We start from the raw sequence: 27,932 nt of genomic DNA, 5'->3' as shown, positions 1-27,932 counted from the left end.
TGTTATAGTGTATTCCATTACTACCTCTTGTGGTCGGGCATTCCACAGTCTGACTGCTCTAACTGTAAAGGTACCTTCACACGAAACGACTTTACAACGAGAACGACAACGATCCGTGACGTTGCAGCGTCCTGGATAGCGATATCGTTGTGTTTGACACGCAGCAGCGATCTGGATCCTGCTGTGATATCGCTGGTCGTTGATTAAAGTTCAGAACTTTCTTTGGTCGTCAGATCGGCGTGTATCGTCGTGTTTGACAGCAAAAGCAACGATGCCAACAATGTTAAACATGGAGCTAACGACCTGTGAGAACGATAAGTGCGTCACCGCTACGTCACAGGATCGCTCCTGCATCGTTCTGGAGCTGCTGTGTTTGACATCTCTACAGCGATGTAAACAGCGACGCTGCAGCGATCAGATCGTTGTCGTTCTCGTTGTAAAGTCGTTTCGTGTGAAGGTACCTTAAAGAACTCTTTCCTATTTAGCTGCCGGAATTGCCTTTCTTCCACCCGTCTTGAGTGCCCCCTGGTTCTTAGTACCATCTTTGGAAGGAATAAGTCATGTGCCAGTCCTCTGTACTGACCACACATACAAGTGTTACTCACTAAACTAGAATATAATCAAAAAGTTAGTTTATTTCAGTTCTTCAATATAAAAACTGAAACTCATATATTATATACAGGTCCTTCTCAAAAAATTAGCATATAGTGTTAAATTTCATTATTTACCATAATGTAATGATTACAATTAAACTTTCATATATTATAGATTCATTATCCACCAACTGAAATTTGTCAGGTCTTTTATTGTTTTAATACTGATGATTTTGGCATACAACTCCTGATAACCCAAAAAACCTGTCTCAATAAATTAGCATATCAAGAAAAGGTTCTCTAAATGACCTATTACCCTAATCTTCTGAATCAACTAATTAACTCTAAACACATGCAAAAGATACCTGAGGCTTTTAAAAACTCCCTGCCTGGTTCATTACTCAAAACCCCCATCATGGGTAAGGGTACCGTCACACAGTGCCATTTTCATCGCTACGACGGCACGATTCGTGACGTTGCAGCGTCGTATAAGTATCGCTCCAGCGTCGTATACTGCGGTCACACGTTGCAATACACGGCGCTGGAGCGATAATTTCATGACGTATTTGCGATGTAGAAGCCGTTGGTTACTGTGCGCACATCGTATACAACCTGTGTCACACAATGCAATCATGCCGCCACAGCGGGACACTAGACGACGAAAGAAAGTTTCAAACGATCTGCTACGACGTACGATTCTCAGCGGGGATCCGGATCGCAGCAGCGTGTCAGACACAGCGATATCGTAAATGCATCGCTGGAACGTCACGAATCGTGCCGTTGTAGCGATCAAAATTGCACTGTGTGACGGTACCCTAAGACTAGCGACCTGACAGATGTCAAGAAGGCCATCATTGACACCCTCAAGCAAGAGGGTAAGACCCAAAAAGAAATTTCTCAACAAATAGGCTGTTCCCAGAGTGCTGTATCAAGGCACCTCAATGGTAAGTCTGTTGGAAGGAAACAATGTGGCAGAAAACGCTGTACAACGAGAAGAGGTGACCGGACCCTGAGGAAGATTGTGGAGAAGGACCGATTCCAGACCTTGGGGAACCTGAGGAAGCAGTGGACTGAGTCTGGTGTGGAAAGGCGTGTGCAGGAAATGGGCTACAGGTGCCGCATTCCCCAGGTAAAGCCACTTTTGAACCATAAACAGCGGCAGAAGCGCCTGACCTGGGCTACAGAGAAGCAGCACTGGACTGTTGCTAAGTGGTCCCAAGTACTTTTTTCTGATGAAAGCAAATTTTGCATGTCATTCGGAAATCAAGGTGCCAGAGTCTGGAGGAAGGCTGGGGAGAAGGAAATGCCAAAATGCCTGAAGTCCAGTGTCAAGTACCCACAGTCAGTGATGGTGTGGGGTGCCATGTCAGCTGCTGGTGTTGGTCCACTGTGTTTCATCAAGGGCAGGGTCAATGCAGCTAGCTACCAGGAGATTTTGGAGCACTTCATGCTTCCATCGGCTGAAATGCTTTATGGAGATGAAGATTTCATTTTTCAGCACGACCTGGCACCTGCTCACAGTGCCAAAACCACTGGTAAATGGTTTACTGACCATGGTATTACTGTGCTCAATTGGCCTGCCAACTCTCCTGACCTGAACCCCATAGAGAATCTGTGGGATATTGTGAAGAGAAAGTTGAGAGACGCAAGACCCAACACTCTGGATGAGCTTAAGGCCGCTATTGAAGCATCCTGGGCCTCCATAACATCTCAGCAGTGTCACAGGCTGATTGCCTCCATGCCACGCCGCATTGAAGCAGTCATTTCTGCCAAAGGATTCCCGACAAAGTATTGAGTGCATAACTGAACATTATTATTTGATGTTTTTTTTGTTTGTTATTAAAAAACACTTTTATTTGATTGGACGGGTGAAATATGCTAATTTATTGAGACAGGTTTTTAGGGTTATCAGGAGTTGTATGCCAAAATCATCAGTATTAAAACAATAAAAGACCTGACAAATTTCAGTTGGTGGATAATGAATCTATAATATATGAAAGTTTAATTGTAATCATTACATTATGGTAAATAATGAAATTTAACACTATATGCTAATTTTTTGAGAAGGACCTGTAGAGTCATTACAAATAGAGTGATGTATTTCAAGTGTTTATTTCTGTTAATGTTGATGATTATGGCTTACAGCCAAATAAAACCCAAAAGTCATTTTCTCAGTAAAATAGAATTGTTTATATCACCAGCTTGAAAAATGATTTTAAAATCCTAAATATTGGCCTACTGAAATGTATGTTCAGGAAATGCACTCAATACTGGGGGGTGCGTCTTATAGTTGGAATACAGGCTTACCGGCAGTGGTGTGGCGGTGGCAGAGGTGCGGCGGTGGCAGAGGTGCGGGGATGAGGAGGCGCAGTGAGCGGTATGGCGTGAGCGGGGTCCCATCCACAGGTGAGGTGACGCAGCAGCCCGGTAAGCAGCAGAGCCGGGAGAATCATGGCGTTATCGGTGGTGGCGGCCATCTTCCTGAGGCCGCACGTGCGCAGATGGAGTGCTCTGCTTCCCGGGGCTTCAGGATAATGGCCGCGGGAGGCCGCGCGTGCGCAGATGGAGATCGCGGTGGCCATTTTCCTGAAGCTGAGTTCGCAGATTTAGATCTCGGCTTCAAGAAAATGGCCGCTGCGATCTCCATCTGCGCACGCGCGGCCTCCCGCGGCCATTTTCCTGAAGCCCCGGGAAGCAGAGCACTCCATCTGCGCACACGCAGCCTCAGGAAGATGGCCGCCGCCACCGAGGAACCGGTAATTAACCCGTCTCTGCTGCTCACATTGGATACCGGGCCCCTGCATCACCTCACCTGTGGAAGGGACCCTGCTCACGCCATACCGCTCATTATCCCCGCACCTCTGCCATCGCCACAACACTACTGCAACCCCCCCATGGACACCAGGCCGTGGCATCGCCCACCTAAGCAGGAAGGGACCCTGCTCAGGTGCATGCTGGAGCGCCCCGACTGCCGCAGGGCCGAGGGGTACCCGGTGCCGGGCCTCTGAGTCTCTGTTCTGGGGTTGTCACGGTGGCTAGACCCGGTCCGTGACCCTGCTGAGGGGCGTCCAGTGAAAGGTGGTGGTAAATGGTGGTGATATTGCGGTGCAGTGTAGGTCGTAGTAAATAACGAGGACACCAGGTTGCAGTCTCTTTACCTCTTTACTGAAGGTTTTAGAATCCTCAGTCCAGAGCGCTGTCAACAGGGCTGTTTGAGACCGGCCGGTCCAAAGGCACATCAGGAGTTCTCTTTACAGGTGGGAATCAGTGTCTACCTTCTAGCGCTGTGTGTTGTAGTCCTTCCCTGCTGAGCACCCCGGGATAGTCCTCACAACTGATTCTGTCTGTCTCTGATGTTCGTTCTCTCCGTCCCCCAGGTGATATGGTAGGACGCACCCGCATGACGGGGTAGGCCTGGAGTTCTTCCGGGACCCTAGAGTCGCCCCTCTCCCACAGCTGCCTCCGTTTTCTGCTTAGGTGATTTGTGTGAGACAGCCAACCTATAATTGGCTGTCCGGCCGTGTTTTGCAGTAGTACTTAGAGTCTCTTACTTGCTCGGCGTTCCGGCCACCGACTGTTTGCGCCTCAGAAGGATGTTGCCTCGGTCTAACAGCACGACTCCTTCTGGTCCTAATGCCTCTTTTCTGTATTCCCGTTGTTCACTGGTTAGTTCTGCTCTCAGGAGTCTGCCAGGATCCCATCCCTGACAGGTCCTCTCACTAGCTCTTCCCAGTTACTTTTCTCTCTGTCTTCCTGTCCAACCCCCAGTTTTACCAGAGTGTGAGGAGTGGCCTACTAGATAGGACCACCCCCCCTGGTGGCCGGAGTGTGAAGTGTAGTGTGAGTGTTACCTGGTCAGAGAAACTCCTTTAGTGCAATCAGACGTAACATCACTCCCCTTAGTGGCAGAGCGACATTACTGCAACGACCAGGACTCTGGGGCGCTGCACTCCCCCCGGTTAAATCCAGTACTCCCGGACTGGGAAAACAAGAACAACAATACATGTTAACAGAAAACACACAAAATTTTGAAATAGCATAAACAATTAAACATAACAGTGCTTCCCTTTATGGGAGGTGAGGACTCTTGAACGTTGCAAAAGTTAGGTCATGCACAGTTTATGACTCTCAGTTCAATGGTTGAAACAGCGGGGACCCCGGGTAAACAAAGGGGTCCCCCTTTTGAAAGTTTTTGAGCAATTCACCGTCCATTACTCTATTGTCCATTTTAAAACCTGTAACAAAAGATATGCACACAAACATTTTCAACTAAATAGCAGCCCTCGCTAATATCTCCAAGTTTAGTAGCAGAGGGGAGTTTGGTTCTGAGTGCTGCGTGTGGACCTTCGCAGCGCAGGGGTTGCTATTGGCCTAACAGGGCCCGCTATGCTTGCTACCGCTGGTGTAGTGCACTGTCTTCTAGCTACACTTCTAGTGAGTCTGGGTAGCACTGGCAGGTTGGGGCTCTCAGAGCTGCTGCTATCAACAGTGGGTACAGCAGATTCACCGATAGCAGAGGGAGGATTTGCCGGTTCAACGGTTGGCATGGCATCTTCAGGTAGGGCTTGTTGAGGGTGCGGGGCCGGATGATCTGGTACCACCATCGCTTCTGGTGGGTCCGGCTGTTGAAACGTTAGAACAGGTACCACGATGGCCTGATTTATCTGAGTCCAGGACTGGGGAAAGTCACCAAGGACGGTATGGATCATCTTCTCCTTTTCCACCGGCGGGGAGATTCTTGGGGCCGTGTCCCTCTCTTTCAACTTATCGGGGCAGACCTTACGGTGATCCCTGGATACCGCTGTCGAGGTCTCCCCTCTGTCCTTGCTGATGAGACAGACCTTCGTGTTGTCGAAGTCGGATGGCAGGATGGTATACGGTTCCGCTTCCCATTGGTCATCGAGCTTGTGTAGTCTCCTCTTTCGTTTAAGTACTTGCTCACCAGGTGACAGGGGAATCGCAGGAGCGTGCTGGTTGTAGTCCCTTTCTTGTTTTTTGCCTAGCCTGGGCGAGACTTCTTTCCACGCACTCCTGTACTTTGCGGTACCTTCGCTGCCTTTCTGCATCCCAATCTGCATCCGGCGAGGTATCTTTGGGGACTAGGACCCCCATGTCCAGATCAACGGGTAACTGGCTAGGCCTTCCCCTCATTAGGTACGCTGGAGTACAGTTGGTGGAATTTACTGGGATGTGATTGTAGATATCCACCAAGTCAGGCAACTTTGTCGGCCACAGGTTCCGTTCCTCTACGGGCAAGGTCTTCAATAAGTTGATCACCACCTGGTTCATCTTTTCGCACATCCCATTGGTTTGAGGATGGTACGGCGTGGTTCGGATCTTCTTACACCCGTACAGTTGTCAGAACTCTTGGAACACTTCTGCTTTGAATGCTGTTCCCTGATCGGTCAGTACCTTCTCTGGGTAGCCATGGGGCCTACAAAAGTACTGCTGGAAGGCCTTGGCGGCAGTCCTGGCCGTTAGATCCTTGACAGGTACAACCACCAAAAATCTGGAGTAGTGATCTACGATGGTAAGAGCGTAGATATAGCCTGACCGGCTAGGTGTCAACTTCACATGATCCAGCGCGACCAGTTCGAGCGGCCGTTTGGTGATGATAGGCAGCAGGGGAGCCCATTGGCTGCCACGGTCCTTCCTGCATAGGCTACATGGACCGCACTCCCGACACCACTTCTCAATGGCTCTCTTCATGCCAATCCAATAGAACCTCCCTCGGAGTAGCCTCTCTAGCTTCCTCCATCCGAAGTGTCCGGCTCCATCGTGGTAGGCTCCCAGAACCATGGGCGCATCTCGCCTTGGCACCACTATCTGCCACACCAATTCATGAGTACGTGGGTCGATGCTCCTCCTGCACAGCTTGCCATCATGGATAAACAGTTTGCTTCTCCCCTTCCACAGCTGTTGGGTTTCCTGTGGATCATCTGGGCCGGGATGCAACCCTGCCTGCGTCAAGAGCTCTTTCACCCGACGGACCGCGGGGTCACCATCCTGGGTCTCCGCCCACCCGTGATGGGGCAGGGGATTCAGCGTGGCATCCGGTTGGTTCCTGTGCCTGTTCTTCACATGATGAGAGTTCTGAGTGGCTTTGGGGCGATGGAATGCAGGCAGCTCCACCTCTTCAAGTGCCTCCGGGTATTCTCCCGTTTCTGGCAAATTGGGCATTCGGGACAAGGCATCGGCATTGGCATTCTTGTGTCCCGCCCGGTACTTGATGGTGAAATCGTAGTTGGACAGCCGGGCCATCCACCGCTGTTCCAAGGCCCCGAGTTTGGCAGTATCCAGATGCGTTAGCGGATTGTTATCCGTGAAGACGGTGAATTTCGCGGAGGCCTGGTAGTGTTTGAACCTCTCTGTCACTGCCCAGACGATGGCAAGGAATTCCAGCTTAAAGGAGCTGTAGTTGTCAGGGTTTCTTTCCGTGGGACGGCGTTTCCTGCTGGCGTAAGCGATCACCCTTTCTTTGCCTTTCTGGACCTGGGACAGCACGGCTCCTAATCCCACATTGCTGGCATCTGTGTACAGCACAAACGGTTGGTCGTATTCGGGGTAAGCCAGTACCTCTTCTCCCGTCAGTGCCGACTTCAAACAAGCGAAGGATCCTTCCAGCTCCTTGTTCCAATCAAAGGGGGTGTTCCTCCCCTTGGTCTTCTTTGGTTGGCCCACCAACAGGTTTTGCAAGGGTGCGGCCTTCTTGGTAAAGTCCTTAATGAACCTCCGGTAATAGCCTACCAGCCCGAGGAACTGCCGGACTTCGTGAAGGTCACTGGGCCTTGGCCAGTCCTTGATCACCGTGACCTTGTCGGGGTCTGGGGCCACTCCTTCAGCGCTCACCACATGGCCCAGGTACTGCACCTTAGGTTTCAGCAGATGACACTTGGACGGTTTCACCTTTAAGCCAAAGTTGGACAGGGCTTCAAACACCTCGGCCAGGTGCTTCAGATGGTCTTCGTAGGTCTTAGAGAAGACAATGACATCATCCAAATACAGCAGCACGGTTTCGAAGTTCATGTGTCCCAGGCAGCACTCCATCATCCTCTGGAACGTCCCGGGGGCATTGCACAATCCGAAGGGCATGTAATTGAACTCACGTGTCGTGAAGGCCGTCTTCTCTTTGTCCGCCTCCGCTACAGGAACCTGCCAGTACCCACTGGTGAGATCTAAGGTAGAGAAGTAGTTAGCAGATTTTAAGGCAGCCAGAGACTCCTCTATCCTGGGCAGTGGGTATGCGTCCTTATGTGTAATGCTATTCAACTGCCTGTAATCAACACACATCCTCATTGTACCATCTTTCTTTTTAACAAGGACTAACGGAGCTGCCCAGGGGCTACAGCTGTCTCTCACCACCCCAGCCTCCTTCATTTCCCGCAACATGTCCTTGGCACACTGGTAATGAGCTGGGGGTACAGGGCGATATCTCTCTTTTATGGGTCGGTGATCTCCCGTGGGGATATGATGCTGGATCCCTTTCACCTGCCCAAAATCTAAGGGGTGTTTGCTGAATACCTCCTCGTACTCATGTACCACCCTGTAGGCCCCCTGTTTTTGATGGGATGGGGTAGAGTCAGTGCCCACATGCAATTCCCGACACCAATCTTTCGAGTGCTCTGCAGAACCGTTGTCCTCCGCCACGTTTGACGGGACCAAGGGTTCAGGTGTCTGTATCACACTATTATTAACAGTGAATAATTTGGCGAGCGTGGCATACTTGGTGAGGTGAACCTCTTCCTCCCCACAATTGAGGACACGTACGGGCACTCTCCCCTGGCGAACGTCGACCACCCCCCGGGCTGTCAGAATAGTAGGCCTATTGTCTGAATATACGGGTTCTACCAAGGCCTGGTAGTCCTTTCGCCTGAGGCCTATGGCTGCCCGACACCATATTAACATTTCACTCCTGGGGGGTATCGCGATGGGGTTTGAATCACTCACAGTGACACGACCAATCTCACCACCAGTCAGCTCTACCTGCTGTCTCTGCATCAGAGCTCTGATTTCCTTCTGCAGGGCACGTTGCTCACTGTGGCCAGCGGTTTCTGCCACCTGTTGCAACAAAACAATAACTTCTGCAAGACAATTTTCTATAACATTAGTACCAAGAGTCATCATGGGATTACATTCTCGACGATCAATATCAACAATCACAATCCCTTGGGCTTTCAATTCCACCCGCCCCACCTTGATGGTGACCTCCTTATACCCCACTTGTGGCAACGGCTGACCATTACTGGCTATTATGGTGAAATCATCGTCAGGGCCACGAGTAATATCGGTGTCCTCCCAATACCGTTTATAAAGCACGTAAGGTATAGTCGTCACCTGAGAACCGGTGTCCAGCAAAGCGTTCAAGGGGATTCCATCAACCACTACAGGGAGAACTGGTCGTCCTCCAATGTACTTGGTTCTCCAATACTGCGGGCCTGACCGTCCTACTCCTGGGGGTTGGCCCTTTGCCCCAGGGGTTGCTCGTTTAAAGGACAGTACCTTGCAAGGTGGCCCACCTGGTGACAGCGGCGGCAGATGGGTCGTCCGTCCTGGTGGAAGCAATCGTCGTTCCGGCCTCTGGTCGGCGGAGTCCTCCTCTGTCGCATCCAAGGGACATCCTCTGGTCTGGAGGCCAACTGGATCTTCTCCTTGGGGGCCTCCTGTAGGGACTGCACCGTCTGGGCCAGGGCAGCAACGCTCTTGGTTAGCTCCTACATCTGGAGATGAAGTCCTGCAGGGGAGTCGTCCTCTAGGCTCTGGGCATCGGCCTCGGCGGCGACTGGGGCATCCGACGCCACCTCCTGGTGGTATGTGAGAGCGGGACGCCGGGGAGGTGCTGCACGGCTGGGCTGTCGCTCCTGCAATGCCTGGATAGCTTTATCTTTGAATTGCGCAAAAGTCAAGTCTGGATTTTGCATGGCCAGGAAGTGCAATTGGCCCCGCTGGTGACTGCACAGGAGCCCCTCAATGAACCGCTCCTTCAGGATTTTATCCTCATCCTGCATGCTGCCGGGGTCACTCTGCTTAATGGCCCGCATCGCCTCCTGGAGATTAAGGGCATAGTCCCGTAAGCTATCCTGCGGTCTCTGTTTGCATCCATAGAAAGTCAGTTTAATTTCTGTAGCAGTGAAGCGATGGCCCGGGGACCACCACGGTGCAGGAAGACTACTGTACACAAGATGAGGTGCAAACAACAAAGGATAGATTTATTGGGAGACAGGGAATGGAAGGGACAAGGAAGATGCAAACGGGTTTACAATAGTAAAAGATAATGCACATGAGTCAACTTGTATGTAAAATAGCACGATACTTAAGCAATTGCAAACTCAGAACCTATCTCATAATCAACTTTGCACAATGGAACATATATATATCGATGCTACTCTGCATATAGCCTCCCTGGCCTTTACTACACAGGCCACACGGCTACCGTGCTCTAACTGCTGAAGTCTGCACTAGGCCCTAACTGGTGCACCAGACAGGAACAGACTCACGGTGACGTTGGGGACACAGGTCCAGTCCCAGGGGGCCCCCGAAGTCCTTAACTGTGGTACACACGGGTTCCTGTCGGCTCTGTAAAGCGTGGTCTTCTCTTTGCTCCTGGAAACCGTAGGTCCCCTTCTCGCTATCTTCGTGGCTTCACAAACCAGCGCAGAACAGCCACCCTTTGCTGTAGCCGGGAACGTCTATTTAGCAAACGCAGTTCGTCTTAAGCTGTGTAATCTTTCCTGCAGCAAAAGTCTCTTCCTTGCAGATAGCAAAGCACCCAAAGTTCTCTCTGTTCCCTCTGGAAACTTCTCTCTCTACGCTGCTTCAGCTCCACCCCTTCACTCAGCCCTGAGCAGTCCATAGCAAAACAAGAGCAGGGGAGAACAGCAGAACATACCATCACATAGACAAGGGGGTGCAGCCTCTTAAAGTGACAGCGTGTTTCTTATTATGCATAACAGCACCACCCTCTTACATGCCTCCCTTCTTAATGATGGTCGTCCTCGGCCATCACAGCTTCAGGGTAAAGGTATAATGGAGGAGACAACAAAGGTATACAAACAGACAGAACACACTGTTCTACATATCAGACTGGTGGAACCCCTGCATTAGACCTCTGGGATCTCCGAAGCTCTTGGCTGTCAGGCAAGGCTTGACTATCTTCCAGAGGAACACTTGTTGCAGGGGACAGTGTGAGCTCTTGTCTGGTCTCATCCTCACATGGCGGTACTGGTACATCCATGGGATTACCGTTTCTGGGCGGCTGAGGACCCCCTACTGTGTCAGGGACGGTCCACCACTCCTCATCGATTTGGCCATCAGGCATGACAGATTCAGCACCACCCTCTTACAGCAGTGCGAGTATCGAAGGTAGCTTTAAGCTTTGCAAAAATCTGCTGTGCAGTTCCCTTATCCTCGGTGGGCCAGGACTTCAATTCTCTCAGAGCCGCCCCAAAGAGTTGGCCGGTTATCATATGAACCTTCTGCGGCTCTGTCAGGGGATAGAACTCGAGCAGGCTGCAGAGCCCTTCCTTAAAGACAGTGAATGTATGCGACTCCCCAGAGTATCGTGGGAGCCAGGCCGCTCCGGGCAGGTACGGCATAGAGAAGGGCATTATGGCTTTTGTGTTAGCGGCAGCGTCCGACTGGCTGAGGGGAACAGCGGGTTCTGCGGCAACCGGTGGTTGTATTAGGGCCGCGGCTTCGCCCGCTGCGGGTCCCGGAGGTGCCCCTGCGTCCCCGGCTGCGGCCTCTTCCTCCGCTCCTCCCGACTCGGACATGGCCGGCCCTTCCTCCACTAACCTGCTGGAGATCGGAGTTCATCTTCCGGGATCGGCACGTTACCGCGCTTTCTCGTTCCGCGCTTCTTTTTGCCGGTCCCGCCCACGAAGCTGAGGCTCCTCCCTCCGCACACTGCGATGGCGAATCGTGGCGGGAACTCCTGGCGGCAATTGTCAACGCAGTCTTTGCAATACGTTACAGTCCAAGCACAATAAATCACAGTTCCAAGGCACACATGACCTGATTCTTCAGGCTTAAGTGGATCCTGTTCGTGACGCCAAAAATGGAGCGCCCCCACTGCCGCAGGGCCTCTGAGTCTCTGTTCTGGGGTTGTCACGGTGGCTAGACCCGGTCCGTGACCCTGCTGAGGGGCGTCCAGTGAAAGGTGGTGGTAAATGGTGGTGATATTGCGGTGCAGTGTAGGTCGTAGTAAATAACGAGAACACCAGGTTGCAGTCTCTTTACCTCTTTACTGAAGGTTTTAGAATCCTCAGTCCAGAGCGCTGTCAACAGGGCTGTTTGAGACCGGCCGGTCCAAAGGCACATCAGGAGTTCTCTTTACAGGTGGGAATCAGTGTCTACCTTCTAGCGCTGTGTGTTGTAGTCCTTCCCTGCTGAGCACCCCGGGATAGTCCTCACAACTGATTCTGTCTGTCTCTGATGTTCGTTCTCTCCGTCCCCCAGGTGATATGGTAGGACGCACCCGCATGACGGGGTAGGCCTGGAGTTCTTCCGGGACCCTAGAGTCGCCCCTCTCCCACAGCTGCCTCCGTTTTCTGCTTAGGTGATTTGTGTGAGACAGCCAACCTATAATTGGCTGTCCGGCCGTGTTTTGCAGTAGTACTTAGAGTCTCTTACTTGCTCGGCGTTCCGGCCACCGACTGTTTGCGCCTCAGAAGGATGTTGCCTCGGTCTAACAGCACGACTCCTTCTGGTCCTAATGCCTCTTTTCTGTATTCCCGTTGTTCACTGGTTAGTTCTGCTCTTAGGAGTCTGCCAGGATCCCATCCCTGACAGGTCCTCTCACTAGCTCTTCCCAGTTACTTTTCTCTCTGTCTTCCTGTCCAACCCCCAGTTTTACCAGAGTGTGAGGAGTGGCCTACTAGATAGGACCACCCCCCCTGGTGGCCGGAGTGTGAAGTGTAGTGTGAGTGTTACCTGGTCAGAGAAACTCCTTTAGTGCAATCAGACGTAACATCACTCCCCTTAGTGGCAGAGCGACATTACTGCAACGACTCTGGGGCGCTGCACATGCCGTACCGCATCACCCCACCTCTGCTGACTCCATGCCACCTGTGACCCTGCTCTGCCACCGCCAGCCCTCAGGTAAGATACTGTAAATTCGGACAATAAGACAATTTTCACCCCAAAATTTGGGGTGCGTCTTATGGTCCGGTGCGTCTAATAGTCCAAAAAATACGGTAGATTTATCCATATGTACAGTGTATTACAATTGAATGGCATCATTCTGACTGCTTGAATACATTTAGACATAGGTAGGAGTAGGACCAACAAAGAACAGTTAAAATTTATGTTTTATTTTAAATTGGTTCAAATTATATTTTTTGTCCTTTGGCTATTGGATTTAAAATATTGCTTAATCCCTACTCGACACCACTGTGCAATTTTGGCATGATCAAATTCTTTAGAAGGCATGTTCCTCTTGAATGAATTTGGCATATCCTTTAGGTACTGGGCATCACCGCAAACCGGAAAACATGATTGGAGCACCTTTCTGTAGCAATTTATGCCATTATTGTGCCATTAATTAGTATGTATTTTTTAGTTTCTTTTTTGCTTCCTCCCCTTTAAAAAATTTTTTAATAAATTTGGTGGACCTGGTTGGGACTGGTGTAAAAATAAGAAAAGTAGCAAATTGTTCATGCAACTACAAGTTTTGCAAAAGTTTTGCTTCATTTAGCAGTTTGACAGCAGTAAAGTGTCATGAACTACTTGATGCATGTGAGTCCAATGGGCGGTTCTATGCGGTCATTGACAGTCTTCCTTGCATGACTGGGCATAAAGAGATAGCTGTCAATCACTAGTAGGACCGCCCACTTGACTCACATGTATACAAACACTAGGGATTTCAATTAATTAAATACTGATCTTCTCCTCTATACCAGGCTGTCATTATATCCGCATGTACAATGTGATGGGTTCCCTTTAATTTTCAACCATGAGATAATAGGGAATAAATAAAGGAGACTATACCCTTCACAGCACAGCACATTAGTAACAGTCTGCTCTGATTTTTTTTATTACAGTTTCCTTGGTTGAACTGGCCAAGCAGTCCGATTTCCTTCTTGTCTGCTGTGCGTTAACACCTGAAACACAAGGGATCTGCAATAAACAGCTCTTCGCCAACATGAAAAGCAGTGCAATCTTCATAAACACCAGCAGGTGACACTAATGATAAGAGCATATAGTGGTCCTCGGTCACGTGCAGGAGACATGGCATACAATACCGCGATGGACCCACCAGAACTGATGTACAAGTCCAAATTAGAGGAGTTGTGATGAACGAGCTTGGGGAATCAATACAGCACACGCACACACGTAGTGTTTAGCAAAAGATTCCACTTCAATGAAATGTGGGTGAGGTTTATATACACCCTGGCAGAAAGGGCTTTATGCCAAGAAGCACGCAACTGTTTGGTGGGATTTAGAGATAGATGTGTCCACGTGTTTGGTCCAATCCAGTTTTCTCGGGCACTTGGAATGAGTAGGGGAATGTTTCTGTGGAAAAGTGATACGTGACAGATTCAGAGCATAAAATTTGGACTGAGATGACAAAATGGATCCCGATTTCCCACACTCACCATATGAGTAGAGCTGACCATACACATTAGATATCTGTCGGACAAACTTTTGTTTCGCTGACAGCTATACCTCCCGATGTCCTCATACACAGGAGTGCTCAGCTCCACTGAGTGTCCCCATGGAAGAGCCGCTGTCAGAATCATCTCCTGCAAAACAAAAGATTTATCGTCTTGAATTCAAAGTGCCCAATTCTTGAGTCCAACAAGAATCTGTCGGTGACAGTCAGGAGGCCCCAATATACATTACATGGTCGGCCAATCCTGCAACGGATTCAGCTGACATTTAGCGCAATTGAACAAGGGCTTTATAATCTATACCTAGACATTTTACTGCTCACTCCAAAAATTACTTATTATTATTTATTCTTACTCACCCAAACCTCATTGCTTATCAGTTTTTGTATGTAAAATGTCTTCACACGCAGGGGAGCAGTGGTAAACCAGGAGGACCTTTACCAGGCATTGGTGTCTAAAGAGATTGCAGCCGCTGGACTTGATGTAACAGTGCCTGAGCCGCTCCCTACAGATCATCCTCTCTTCAAACTGAAAAACTGCGGTACCTTTCTTCTGATTATATTTCAAGTCTAAGGGCAGAAGCACATATCTGTTTTTTGAGTTTTGAGAGGAATAAAGTTAATTTTCTCTTGGGTGCCACACTATTGGTGCAGCAACATTAACCGTATATATGCAGGTTAATGGGGTTATCGGACTTGGCAGATTCCCTTTAGGCCTGTCCCACACGTCCAGATAATTCCGGTACCGGAAAAATCGGTACCGGAGTTATCTGTATCCGTGTGTCCGTGAGCTCACGTAGGCCATCCTTGTGGCACACGTGCGGCAGCCGTGTGCCGCCCGTGTGCCGACTGGGTACCACACGGACCGTGCAGGAGACAGCGCTAGAGATAAGCGCTGTTCCCTGCATCTGGTGCTGAAGCCGCCATTCATTTCTTCTCTCCAGCAGCGTTCGCTGGAGAGAAGGTATGAAAAATCACTTTTTTTTTTTTTTTTTTGGTGTTTAAAATAAAGATCCTGTCCCCAACCCCCTCCCACCCCCTGTGCGCCCGCCCGCTGTTAATCAAATACTCACCCGGCTCCCTCGCTGCTTCCTCTCCGTGCCGCAGCTTCTCCTGTATGAGCGGTCACGTGGTACCGCTCATTAGAGTGATGAATATGCGGCTCCACCCCTATGGGTGGATTTTTAAACACCAAAAAAAAAAAAAAAAAAAAAAGATTTTTCATATCTTCTCTCCAGCGAACGCTGCTGGGGAGAAGGAATGAATGGCGGCTTCAGCACCACACTGGGGGGACAGCGCTTACTGTAGCGCTGTCTCCTGCAGGGCACACGGACGGCACACGGGCAGCATCCGTGTGCGGTACGTGTTTTACACGGACCCATTGATTTTAATGGGTCCGTGTGATCCGTGCGCTCCCACGAACACTGACATCTCTCCGTGTTTTGCACACGGACACACGGTCCGTGAAAACACGCTGACATGTGCAGAGACACATTGATTTTAATGTGTCTACGTGAGTCAGTGTCTCTGGTACGCGAGAAAACTGACACCTCACGTACCGGAATCACTGACGTGTGAAACCGGCCTTAAGAATGAATTACTCTTTTTAGCCACAATCTGAGATAACCCATTTGTGAACAGTATTATACGCACTTCATGAAGATTTATATTTGCTGTGTATTGTCAGATCTGTAGGATTATTCTTGATTTACAGTAATTTCTGTATCTTTATATGATACAGATTTTTCACTAATTTGTTTAAGTAAGATTATCAATTATGCCCTTATGCTCCATGCAGGGCTGGTTTCAGACAAAGTGGAGCCCTGGGCAACAGTTTAAAATGGGGTCCCAAATGCTAACATATTGCACCATCACATAGAAACATTTTGGATGTATTTACATACGTTGAGTTCAGGCCCTTAACAGAGAGAGTGATCAACAATATTGTTCAACACTTGTTGCCCGGCCTCCTTACACCAGCTGAGGAAGAATGACGGGCACAGAACAATCACTAGTAGATCAATCTGTTCACATACAGTATAATGTTATCAGCAGCACAGGGTGAAGTGCTGCTGAGAACAATGATTTTTGTTCCGGCACAAACAATCCAATCACCATTTTGCTTGTTTAGTATAATACACCCTAGTCCTCCATATTGTATAATGCACACCCTGTAGTCCTCCATATAGTATAATGTGCGCCATAGTACTCCATATAGTATAATGTGCCCCATATCCCTCCATAATACACTTACCATAGTCCTTCATATAGTATAATACACTCCCCATAGTCCAATACACTCCTCATAGTCTCCATATAGGATAATACATTCCCCATATCCTCCCTGTAGTATAATGCACTCCCCATAGTCCTCAATATAGTATAATGCATCCCATAGTCCTTCGTATTGTATAATGCACCCCCATAATCCTCCATATAGTACAATGCACTCCTCATAGTATAATGCACCCCAAAGTCCTTCATATAGTATAATGCATTCCCCATAGTCCATGATACAGTATAATGCAGGGCCCATATAGTACATATAGTATAACCCACTTCCCATTGTCCTTGATAGAGTATAATGCAGCCCCCATATAGTATAATGTAGCCCCATATAGTATAATGCAGCTCCTATATAGTATATATAGTGTAAATGAGCCCCATAGTCCTCAATAGAGTATAATGCAGCTGCACCATAAAGTATAATGCAGTCCCCCATAGAGCATAATACAGCCCCCAAGAGTATAATGCAGCTCCTTAATAGGAGTATAATGCAGCCCCCTAATAGGAGTATAATGCAGCCCCCTCATAGAGTATAATGCAGCCGACCCATAGAGTATAATGCAGCCCCCATAGAGTATAATGCAGTCCCCATATAGTATAATGTAGCCTCATATAGTATAATGCAGCTCCTATATAGTACATATAGTAGAATCAAAGAAAGGAAAGCAGCACAAAAAAAAATTGAAAAAAGTGGACTTTATTGCCTGAACGGCATGGCAACGTTTTGGATGTAATATCCTTTTGCTGAAAAAGGCTCATTCTGTGTTGTGAATTTGCTTTTTGCTCCCTCTAGTGGTTACTAGTTTTTTGACTCTGGTTTTTCTGTCATTCCTTTTATCCGCACCTGGGTCGTTAGTTAGGGGTGTTGCTATATAAGCTCCCTGGACCTTCAGTTCAATGCCTGGCAACGTAGTTATCAGAGCTAGTCTGCTGTGCTCTTGTCTACTGATCCTGGTTCCAGTTATATCAGCTAAGTCTGCCTTTTGCTTTTTGCTATTTGTTTTGGTTTTGTATTTTTGTCCAGCTTGTTCCAAATCTATTTCCTGACCTTTGCTGGATGCTCTAGGGGGCTGGTGTTCTCCCCCCGGACCGTTAGACGGTTCGGGGGTTCTTGAATTTCCAGTGTGGATTTTGATAGGGTTTTTGTTGACCATATAAGTTACCTTTCTTTATTCTGCTATCAGTAAGCGGGCCTCTCTGTGCTAAACCTGGTTCATTTCTGTGTTTGTCATTTCCTCTTACCTCACCGTCATTATTTGTGGGGGGCTTCTATCCAGCTTTGGGGTCCCCTTCTCTGGAGGCAAGAAAGGTCTTTGTTTTCCTCTACTAGGGGTAGCTAGATTCTCCGGCTGGCGTGTGTCATCTAGAATCAACGTAGGAATGATCCCCGGCTACTTCTAGTGTTGGCGTTAGGAGTAGATATATGGTCAACCCAGTTACCACTGCCCTATGAGCTGGATTTTTGTATTCTGCAGACTTCCACGTTCCTCTGAGACCCTCGCCATTGGGGTCATAACAGTTTGCCAGGCCTGTATTAAATGTTTAATGCATTGCAGAAGAGGGATTATAAGAAAGAAGATTCTGAGTTTTTTTTTTTTTTTTTTTCTTCTTCCCCTTTACCTCAGAGTGGCTATGCTTGCTGCAGACATGAATGTCCAGACCTTGATTACAAGTGTGGACCAGCTGGCTACTCGTGTGCAGGGCATACAAGACTATGTTATCAGAAATCCTAGGTCAGAACCTAAAATACCGATTCCTGAACTGTTTTCCGGAGACAGGTTTAAGTTTAGGAATTTCGTGAATAATTGTAAATTGTTTTTGTCCCTGAGACCCTGTTCATCTGGAGATTCTGCTCAGCAAGTAAAAATTGTTATTTCGTTCTTACGGGGCGACCCTCAGGATTGGGCTTTTTCGCTGGCGCCAGGAGATCCGGCATTGGCTGATCTTGATGCGTTTTTTCTGGCGCTCGGTTTACTTTATGAGGAACCCAATCTTGAGATTCAGGCAGAAAAGGCCTTGCTGGCTATGTCTCAGGGGCAGGACGAGGCTGAAATGTATTGCCAAAAATTTCGGAAATGGTCCGTGCTGACACATTGGAACGAGTGTGCACTGGCCGCTAATTTTAGAAATGGCCTTTCTGAAGCCATTAAGAATGTTATGGTGGGTTTTCCCATTCCCACAGGTCTGAATGATACTATGGCACTGGCTATTCAAATTGACCGGCGGTTGCGGGAGCGCAAAACCGCAAATTCCCTCATGGTGTTGTCTGAACAGACACCTAATTCGGTGCAATGTGATAGAAAAACCGCAAATTCCCTCATGGTGTTGTCTGAACAGACACCTGATTTAATGCAATGTGATAGAATCCTGACTAGAAATGAGCGGAAAATTCATAGACGCCGGAATGGCTTGTGCTACTACTGTGGTGATTCTACACATGTTATCTCAGCATGCTCTAAACGTATAGCTAAGGTTGTTAGTCCTGTCACCGTTGGTAATTTGCAACCTAAATTTATTCTGTCTGTAACTTTGATTTGCTCACTGTCATCTTATCCTGTCATGGCGTTTGTAGATTCAGGTGCTGCCCTGAGTCTCATGGATCTCTCATTTGCTAAGCGCTGTGGTTTTACTCTTGAACCATTAGAAAATCCTATTCCTCTTAGGGGTATTGATGCTACACCATTGGCAGCAAATAAACCGCAGTATTGGACACAGGTTACCATGTGCATGACTCCTGAACACCGCGAGGTGATACGTTTCCTGGTTTTACATAAAATGCATGATTTGGTTGTTTTAGGGCTGCCATGGTTACAGACCCATAATCCAGTCCTGGACTGGAAGGCTATGTCAGTCTCAAGTTGGGGCTGTCGTGGTATTCATGGGGATTCCCTGCCTGTGTCTATTGCTTCTTCTACGCCTTCGGAAGTTCCGGAGTATTTGTCTGATTATCAGGATGTCTTCAGTGAGTCTGAGTCCAGTGCTCTGCCTCCTCATAGGGACTGTGACTGTGCTATAGATTTGATCCCAGGCAGTAAATTTCCTAAGGGAAGACTGTTTAATCTGTCGGTACCTGAACATACCGCTATGCGTTCATATATCAAGGAGTCTCTGGAGAAAGGACATATTCGTCCGTCTTCTTCTCCTCTTGGTGCGGGATTCTTTTTTGTGGCAAAAAAGGACGGATCTTTGAGACCTTGTATTGATTATCGGCTTTTAAATAAGATCACTGTCAAATTTCAGTATCCTTTACCGCTGTTGTCTGACTTGTTTGCCCGGATTAAGGGTGCCAAGTGGTTCACCAAGATAGACCTTCGTGGTGCGTACAACCTTGTGCGCATTAAGCAAGGTGATGAATGGAAAACCGCATTCAATACGCCCGAAGGTCATTTTGAGTACTTGGTGATGCCTTTTGGGCTCTCCAATGCGCCTTCAGTTTTTCAGTCCTTTATGCATGACATTTTCCGGAAGTATCTGGATAAATTTTTGATTGTTTATCTGGATGATATTTTGGTTTTTTCTGATAATTGGGATTCGCATGTGGAGCAGGTCAGGTTGGTCTTTAAAATTTTGCGTGAAAATTCTTTGTTTGTCAAGGGCTCAAAGTGTCTCTTTGGTGTACAGAAGGTTCCCTTTTTGGGGTTCATTTTTTCCCCTTCTGCTGTGGAGATGGACCCAGTCAAGGTCCGAGCTATTCTTGATTGGACTCAGCCCTCGTCAGTTAAGAGTCTTCAGAAGTTCTTGGGCTTCGCTAACTTCTACCGTCGTTTTATCGCTAATTTTTCTAGCATTGTGAAACCTTTGACGGATATGACCAAGAAGGGCTCCGATGTAGCTAACTGGGCTCCTGCTGCCGTGGAGGCTTTCCAGGAGTTGAAACGCCGGTTTACTTCGGCGCCTGTTTTGTGCCAGCCTGACGTCTCACTTCCCTTTCAGGTTGAGGTGGATGCTTCGGAGATTGGGGCAGGGGCCGTTTTGTCGCAGAGAGGCCCTGGTTGCTCTGTTATGAAACCTTGTGCCTTTTTCTCTAGGAAGTTTTCGCCTGCCGAGCGAAATTATGATGTGGGCAATCGGGAGTTGTTGGCCATGAAATGGGCATTTGAGGAGTGGCGTCATTGGCTCGAGGGTGCTAAGCATCGTGTGGTGGTCTTGACTGATCACAAAAATCTGATGTATCTCGAGTCTGCTAAACGCCTTAATCCGAGACAGGCCCGCTGGTCATTGTTTTTCTCCCGCTTTGATTTTGTTGTCTCGTATTTACCAGGTTCAAAGAATGTGAAGGCCGATGCTCTTTCTAGGAGCTTTGTGCCTGATGCTCCTGGAGTCGCTGATCCTGTTGGTATTCTTAAAGATGGAATTATCTTGTCAGCTATTTCTCCGGATCTGCGACGTGTGTTGCAGAGATTTCAGGCTGATAGGCCTGAGTCTTGTCCACCTGACAGACTGTTTGTCCCGGATAAGTGGACCAGCAGAGTCATTTCCGAGGTTCATTCCTCGGTGTTGGCAGGTCACCCGGGAATTTTTGGCACCAGAGATCTGGTGGCCAGGTCCTTTTGGTGGCCTTCCTTGTCAAGGGATGTGCGGTCATTTGTGCAGTCCTGTGGGACTTGTGCTCGAGCTAAGCCTTGCTGTTCTCGTGCCAGCGGTTTGCTCTTGCCCTTGCCTGTCCCGAAGAGACCTTGGACACATATCTCCATGGATTTCATTTCTGATCTTCCGCTATCTCAGGGCATGTCCGTTATCTGGGTGATATGTGATCGCTTCTCCAAGATGGTCCATTTGGTTCCTTTGCCTAAGCTGCCTTCCTCTTCCGATCTGGTTCCTGTGTTTTTCCAGAACGTGGTTCGTTTGCACGGCATCCCTGAGAATATTGTGTCAGACAGAGGATCCCAGTTCGTTTCCAGGTTCTGGCGATCCTTTTGTAGTAGGATGGGCATTGATTTGTCGTTTTCGTCTGCTTTCCATCCTCAGACTAATGGACAGACGGAGCGAACCAATCAGACTTTGGAGGCTTATTTGAGGTGTTTTGTCTCTGCTGATCAGGACGATTGGGTGACATTCTTGCCGTTGGCTGAGTTTGCCCTTAATAATCGGGCTAGTTCCGCCACCTTGGTTTCGCCTTTTTTCTGCAACTCTGGTTTCCATCCTCGCTTTTCTTCGGGTCATGTGGAGCCTTCTGACTGTCCTGGGGTGGATTCTGTGGTGGATAGGTTGCAGCAGATCTGGAATCATGTGGTGGACAACTTGAAGTTGTCACAGGAGAAGGCTCAGCGCTTTGCCAACCGCCGCCGCGGTGTGGGTCCCCGACTACGCGTTGGGGATTTGGTATGGCTTTCTTCCCGCTTTGTTCCTATGAAGGTCTCCTCTCCCAAATTTAAACCTCGTTTTATTGGGCCTTACAAGATATTGGAAATCCTTAATCCTGTATCTTTTCGTCTGGATCTTCCTGTGTCGTTTGCTATTCACAATGTATTTCATAGGTCCTTGTTGCGGCGGTACATTGTGCCTGTAGTTCCTTCTGCTGAGCCTCCTGCTCCGGTGTTGGTTGAGGGCGAGTTGGAGTACGTGGTGGAGAAGATCTTGGATTCTCGCCTCTCCAGGCGGAGGCTTCAGTACCTGGTCAAGTGGAAGGGCTATGGTCAGGAGGATAATTCCTGGGTGGTCGCCTCTGATGTTCATGCGGCCGATTTAGTTCGTGCCTTTCATGCCGCCCATCCTGATCGTCCTGGTGGTCGTGGTGAGGGTTCGGTGACCCCTCACTAAGGGGGGGGTACTGTTGTGAATTTGCTTTTTGCTCCCTCTAGTGGTTACTAGTTTTTTGACTCTGGTTTTTCTGTCATTCCTTTTATCCGCACCTGGGTCGTTAGTTAGGGGTGTTGCTATATAAGCTCCCTGGACCTTCAGTTCAATGCCTGGCAACGTAGTTATCAGAGCTAGTCTGCTGTGCTCTTGTCTACTGATCCTGGTTCCAGTTATATCAGCTAAGTCTGCCTTTTGCTTTTTGCTATTTGTTTTGGTTTTGTATTTTTGTCCAGCTTGTTCCAAATCTATTTCCTGACCTTTGCTGGATGCTCTAGGGGGCTGGTGTTCTCCCCCCGGACCGTTAGACGGTTCGGGGGTTCTTGAATTTCCAGTGTGGATTTTGATAGGGTTTTTGCTGACCATATAAGTTACCTTTCTTTATTCTGCTATCAGTAAGCGGGCCTCTCTGTGCTAAACCTGGTTCATTTCTGTGTTTGTCATTTCCTCTTACCTCACCGTCATTATTTGTGGGGGGCTTCTATCCAGCTTTGGGGTCCCCTTCTCTGGAGGCAAGAAAGGTCTTTGTTTTCCTCTACTAGGGGTAGCTAGATTCTCCGGCTGGCGCGTGTCATCTAGAATCAACGTAGGAATGATCCCCGGCTACTTCTAGTGTTGGCGTTAGGAGTAGATATATGGTCAACCCAGTTACCACTGCCCTATGAGCTGGATTTTTGTATTCTGCAGACTTCCACGTTCCTCTGAGACCCTCGCCATTGGGGTCATAACAATTCTGTATATAGGGAGGCTGTGTGGGGCTCATGCAGTATATAGGGAGGCTGTGTGGGGCTGATGCTGTATATGGGGAGGCTGTGTGGGGCTCATGCAGTATATAGGGAGGCTGTGTGGGCTCATGCTGTATATGGGGAGGCTGCATGGGGCTCATGCTGTATATGGGGAGGCTGCGTGGGGCTCATGCTGTATATGGGGAGGCTGTGTGGGGCTCATGCAGTGTATATAGGGAGGCTGTGTGGGGCTCATGCAGTGTATATAGGGAGGCTGTGTGAGGCTCATGCAGAATATATAGGGAGGCTGTGTGGGGCTCAAGCTGTATATAAGGGGCTGTGGGGGGGTTTAAAGATATATAGGGGGTGTCAGCATACTTAATTCTGCTCAATATTAAGTGATACAATTAATATTAATAAATTAATATTGAGTAGAATTATTTTCAAGCTATTGATTCAGCCCTCCACAACAGTCATGGTCTCTCATGTGGCCCCACGGGAAAATTAATTGCCCACCCTTGATCTAGAGACATGGAGTGAGAATCCCACAGACGATAGCAACAGATTAGTCAGTTCTCTCACTAAATTACCCATCCAGCTCTTCAAACTATTCTCTCTGAAACGTCAGAGCATTCCAGAGATAAACTTCCCTGTTTGCAGTCTGAGTGATGCTGCCTGTGGTTTTGGTAGTATGAATCGACTGACAGGTTCCCTTTAAAAATCTGTCAGCCAAACCTTGCAACCGTGGCAGAATCAACTGACCATGTACTGTGTATGAGATCCACCAGATTCTCACATGACAACTAACGGAAAGGTTTGCTAAGGCTACTTTCACATCAGCCATTTTCTCCATTCACGGCAGATCCTGCAGTTTTTCCGCATCTACCATGTAACGGATCACTTACGGGCTGGCAACTCTGCGTTCGGCCTCATTCATTCCCTATGGGACTTGCGTGGCACTTGCGGTGAGACAAAAAAAAAAAACACTGCTAGCATAATTTTTTTTCTGTTGCTGCAAGCACCATATTTGCCGGATCGCGGCAAAACCACAAGTGCTGCTCTTGGCCGCAAGTCCCATAGGGAATGAATGAGGCTGAACGCAGTGTTGTCGTAAGTGATCCGTTACGGATGCGGAAAAACTGCCGGATCTGCCGCAAATGGCAAAAATCGCTGATGTGAAAGTAGCCTAAGTCACTGCCGACAGTGTCTGCATTAGTCATACTGACCAATAGGGGAAGCAGCACGAAAAGTGCCTAGGGCGGCATAAACTCTAAATACAGCCCTGAACCCAACTATACCAAATATGTAAAATACCCAAATAAGGACCAAAAAGAGTAAATAGGGAGACTTCCAATATCATATAGTATATCCAAAAAACAGAGGAGCTACAAAGAGCCAAGTAAAATCAATAAATCTTTATTACAACCAATCATTAAAAATCCATAAAATAGTGACAATAGTGGGAAAATTGAACAAGAGCTGAGTGAAGCCTGGGCAGAAACAATAATCATAACTACATGATGTAGAGCCCAGGTAAGTATAAATGCAGATATACAGAGACATGAAGACGTGCAGACTGAAGCACCGAGATACAGTCATCAATATAAATAGAGCTATCTAGTGGGCAAATCTCTAAATGTTTCAAGATAGTGGTCTGAAGCACCATCTAGATGAAAAAGTGCTGGTGTATGGACATAAATGAAAACAAAGAGCAGCAAGGCAGAGTACAAAATAGAAAACTAGTATAATATGTTATTACATGAACGTGCATAAAAAAGTATATAGATAATCAAAGGGGTTACCATGGAAGTCAGTAGGTCATATGCTATGTGCATGTACCAAGTAGTATCAGACTAAAGTGCACAAGTAGAAAGTGATCTTATGGATAAATAATGCAAACAGCTCATAAGATACAATGTTCAGCAAGTGCACAACAAATTGTAATTCAGCATAATGGTGTCTTAATATATTACTAACGCTTAGAAAACTCAATTTAGTGCAGATGCAGAAGAAAGGAGATGTAGGGAAAAATAGGATGTACTCAAATGACAGGTAGTATACATATACTGTACAGACCAAAAGTTTGGACACACCTTCTCATTTCAAGATTTTTCTGTATTTTCATGACTATGAAAATTGTACATTCACACTGAAGGCATCAAAACTATGAATTGACACATGTGGAATTATATACTGAACAAAAAAGTGTGAAACAACTGAAAATATGTCTTATATTCTAGGTTCTTCAAAGTAGCCACCTTTTGCTTTGATGACTGCTTTGCACACTCTTCACATTCTCTTGATGAGCTTCAAGAGGTAGTCCCTGGGAATGGTTTTCACTTCACAGGTGTGCCCTGTCAGGTTTAATAAGTGGGATTTTTTGCCTTATAAATGGGGTTGGGACCATCAGTTGTGTTGTGTAGAAGTCTGGTGGATACACAGCTGATAGTCCTACTGAATAGACTGTTGGCTGCTTTTTTCTTGCCATAATACAAATTCTAAGTAAAGAAAAATGTGTGGCCATCATTACTTTAAGAAATGAAGGTCAGTCAGTCAGAAAAATTGGGAAAACTTTGAAAGTGTCCCCAAGTGCAGTGGCAAAAACCATCAAGCGCTACAAAGCAACTGGCTCACATGAGGACCGCCCCAGGAAAGGAAGAACAAGAGTCACCTCTGCTTCTGAGGATAAGTTTATCCGAGTCACCAGCCTCAGAAATCGCAGGTTAACAGCAGCTCAGATTAGAGACCAGGTCAATGCCACACAGAGTTCTAGCAGAAGACACATCTCTACAACAACTGTTAAGAGGAGACTTTGTGCATCAGGCCTTCATGGTAAAATAGCTGCTAGGAAACCACTGCTAAGGACAGGCAACAAGCAGAAGAGACTTGTTTGGGCTAAAGAACACAAGGAATGGACATTAGACCCGTGGAAATCTGTGCTTTGGTCTGATGAGTCCAAATTTGAGATCATTGGTTCCAACCACCGTGTCTTTGTGCGGCGCAGAAAAGGTGAACGGATGGACTCTACATGCCTGGTTCCCACTGTGAAGCATGGAGGAGGAGGTGTGATGGTGTGGGGGTGCTTTGCTGGTGACACTGTTGGGGATTTATTCAAAATTTAAGGCATACTGAACCAGCATGGATACCACAGCATCTTGCAGCGGTATGCTATTCCATCCGGTTTGCATTTAGTTGGACCATCATTTATATTTCAGCAGGATAATGACCCCAAACACACCTCCAGGCTGTGTAAGGGCTATTTGACCAAGAAGGAGAGTGATGGGGTGCTGGTGAGATGGTTTGGGGTGAGCTGGATCACGGCGTGAAGGCAAAAGGGCCAGAAGTGCTAAGAATCTCTGGGAACTCCTTCAAGATTGTTGGAAGACCATTCCCGGTGACTACCTCTTGAAGCTCATCAAGAGAATGCCAAGAGTGTGCAAAGCAGTCATCAAAGCAAAAGGTGGCTATTTTGAAGTACCTAGAATATAAGACATAATTTCAGTTGTTTCACACTTTTTTGCTAAGTATATAATTCCACATGTGTTCATACATAGTTTTGCCTTCAGTGTGAATGTACAATTTTCATAGTCATGAAAATACAGAAAAATCTTTAAATGAGAAGGTGTGTCCAAACTTTTCGTCTGTACTGTAGGTAAATGCATGGAGGCTTTGTAAGAAATAAAATACCAGAATGATAATTCTACTGTAACAGGCTGGGTGGTGGAATCTCTGTGCCGTGGACCAAGGATAGCCAAGCGGTGCATAACTAGGAGCACTCACATGGTTATTGTATGAGAATTCGGCCCAAGGCAGAAATTCGGCCCAATCACTGTGGTGGCAGTAACAAAGTGCCGGAAGAAATTAGTCAGGATCTGACCCGCTCCACCTGGCCATTGGACTGAGGATAGTAGGACGATGAGAAATCCAAGGTAACATTCAGTAGCTTACAGGTAGCCTTCCAGAAATGAGAGGTAAGCTGGGCCCCTCTATCAGGGACAATGCAGAACAGGAGACCATGAAGGAGAAAAATCTGTAAAATAAATTTTTTTGCAAGCACTGGTGCAGATGGAAGACCAGGTAGCAGAGTGAAGTGGGCCATCTTGGAGGAGTGATCCACAACCACCGAGATGACTGTACTCCCGGCTGATACTGGCAGATCAGCGATGAAATCCATAGCAATATGCTGCCAGTTAACAGATGGCACGGGCAAGGGAAGCAACCGACCGGTTGGAAGCTACATAGGAGTCTAGTTTTGGGCACACGAAGGACAGGCATAGATGAAATCCAAAATGTCTTAGCGCAGAGTCAGCCACCAATAGTGTTGGAAAATTAGGGAAACTGTCTTCTTCTGTCTGGCATGACCTGCCAGCTTAGATGAGTGACCCTAGAGAAGAACCCGCTTCCTATCAGGTTCCGCTACATAAGTCTTACTGGAGGGAAGACGAGACAAGTCCAACAGAATGACTAATTATTTTGGATGACTTGATGATGTGTTTAAGCTCCTCCTCCTGGTTGGAGGCCTGGAATGATCTGGAGAGAGCGTCTACCTTGCTGTTTTTATCAACTGGACGAAAATGGAGATTGAAGATGAAGCGAGTGAAGAACAAAGACCACCTAGCTTGTCGAGGGTTAAGTCTCTGTGCGGATTGCAGATAGGCGAGGTTCTTGTGATCAGTGTATATAACTACAGGGTGTATAGCTCCTTCAAGAAAGTATTGTCACTCTTCCGGAGCCAGCTTGATGCAGAGAAGGTTTTAGAAATGTAGCCTCAGGTCATCATGTGACCAGATGAAGGCTTCTAGGTAAGAACAGCACCAAACCCTGAGGAAGAAGTATCCACCTTCAGAAAGATTTGCTTGTTATGGTCGGGTTGATGCAGCACAGGAGCTGAGGAGAAGGCCTAATTGAGTGATACAAAGGCATTTT

At 47.7% G+C, this 27,932-nt stretch overlaps 1 protein-coding gene across 1 annotated transcript in view; it reads left to right on the top strand.

Annotated features, from left to right (window-relative positions):
- Positions 1-27,932, top strand: part of LOC143765167 (glyoxylate reductase/hydroxypyruvate reductase-like) — a 94,305-nt gene that overhangs the window by 48,574 nt on the left and 17,799 nt on the right. Inside the window, exons 7-8 of the mRNA XM_077251562.1 lie at positions 13,631-13,766; positions 14,611-14,741. Of these exons, the coding sequence (XP_077107677.1) occupies positions 13,631-13,766; positions 14,611-14,741 (267 nt within the window). The remainder of the gene's footprint in view (positions 1-13,630; positions 13,767-14,610; positions 14,742-27,932) is intronic.

This window comes from Ranitomeya variabilis, chromosome 1 (genome assembly GCF_051348905.1).
Source record: "Ranitomeya variabilis isolate aRanVar5 chromosome 1, aRanVar5.hap1, whole genome shotgun sequence".
NCBI lineage: Eukaryota > Metazoa > Chordata > Amphibia > Anura > Dendrobatidae > Ranitomeya > Ranitomeya variabilis.
The sequence above is the reverse complement of the archived record's forward strand: the minus strand, read 5'-3'. Positions and strand labels throughout refer to the sequence as shown.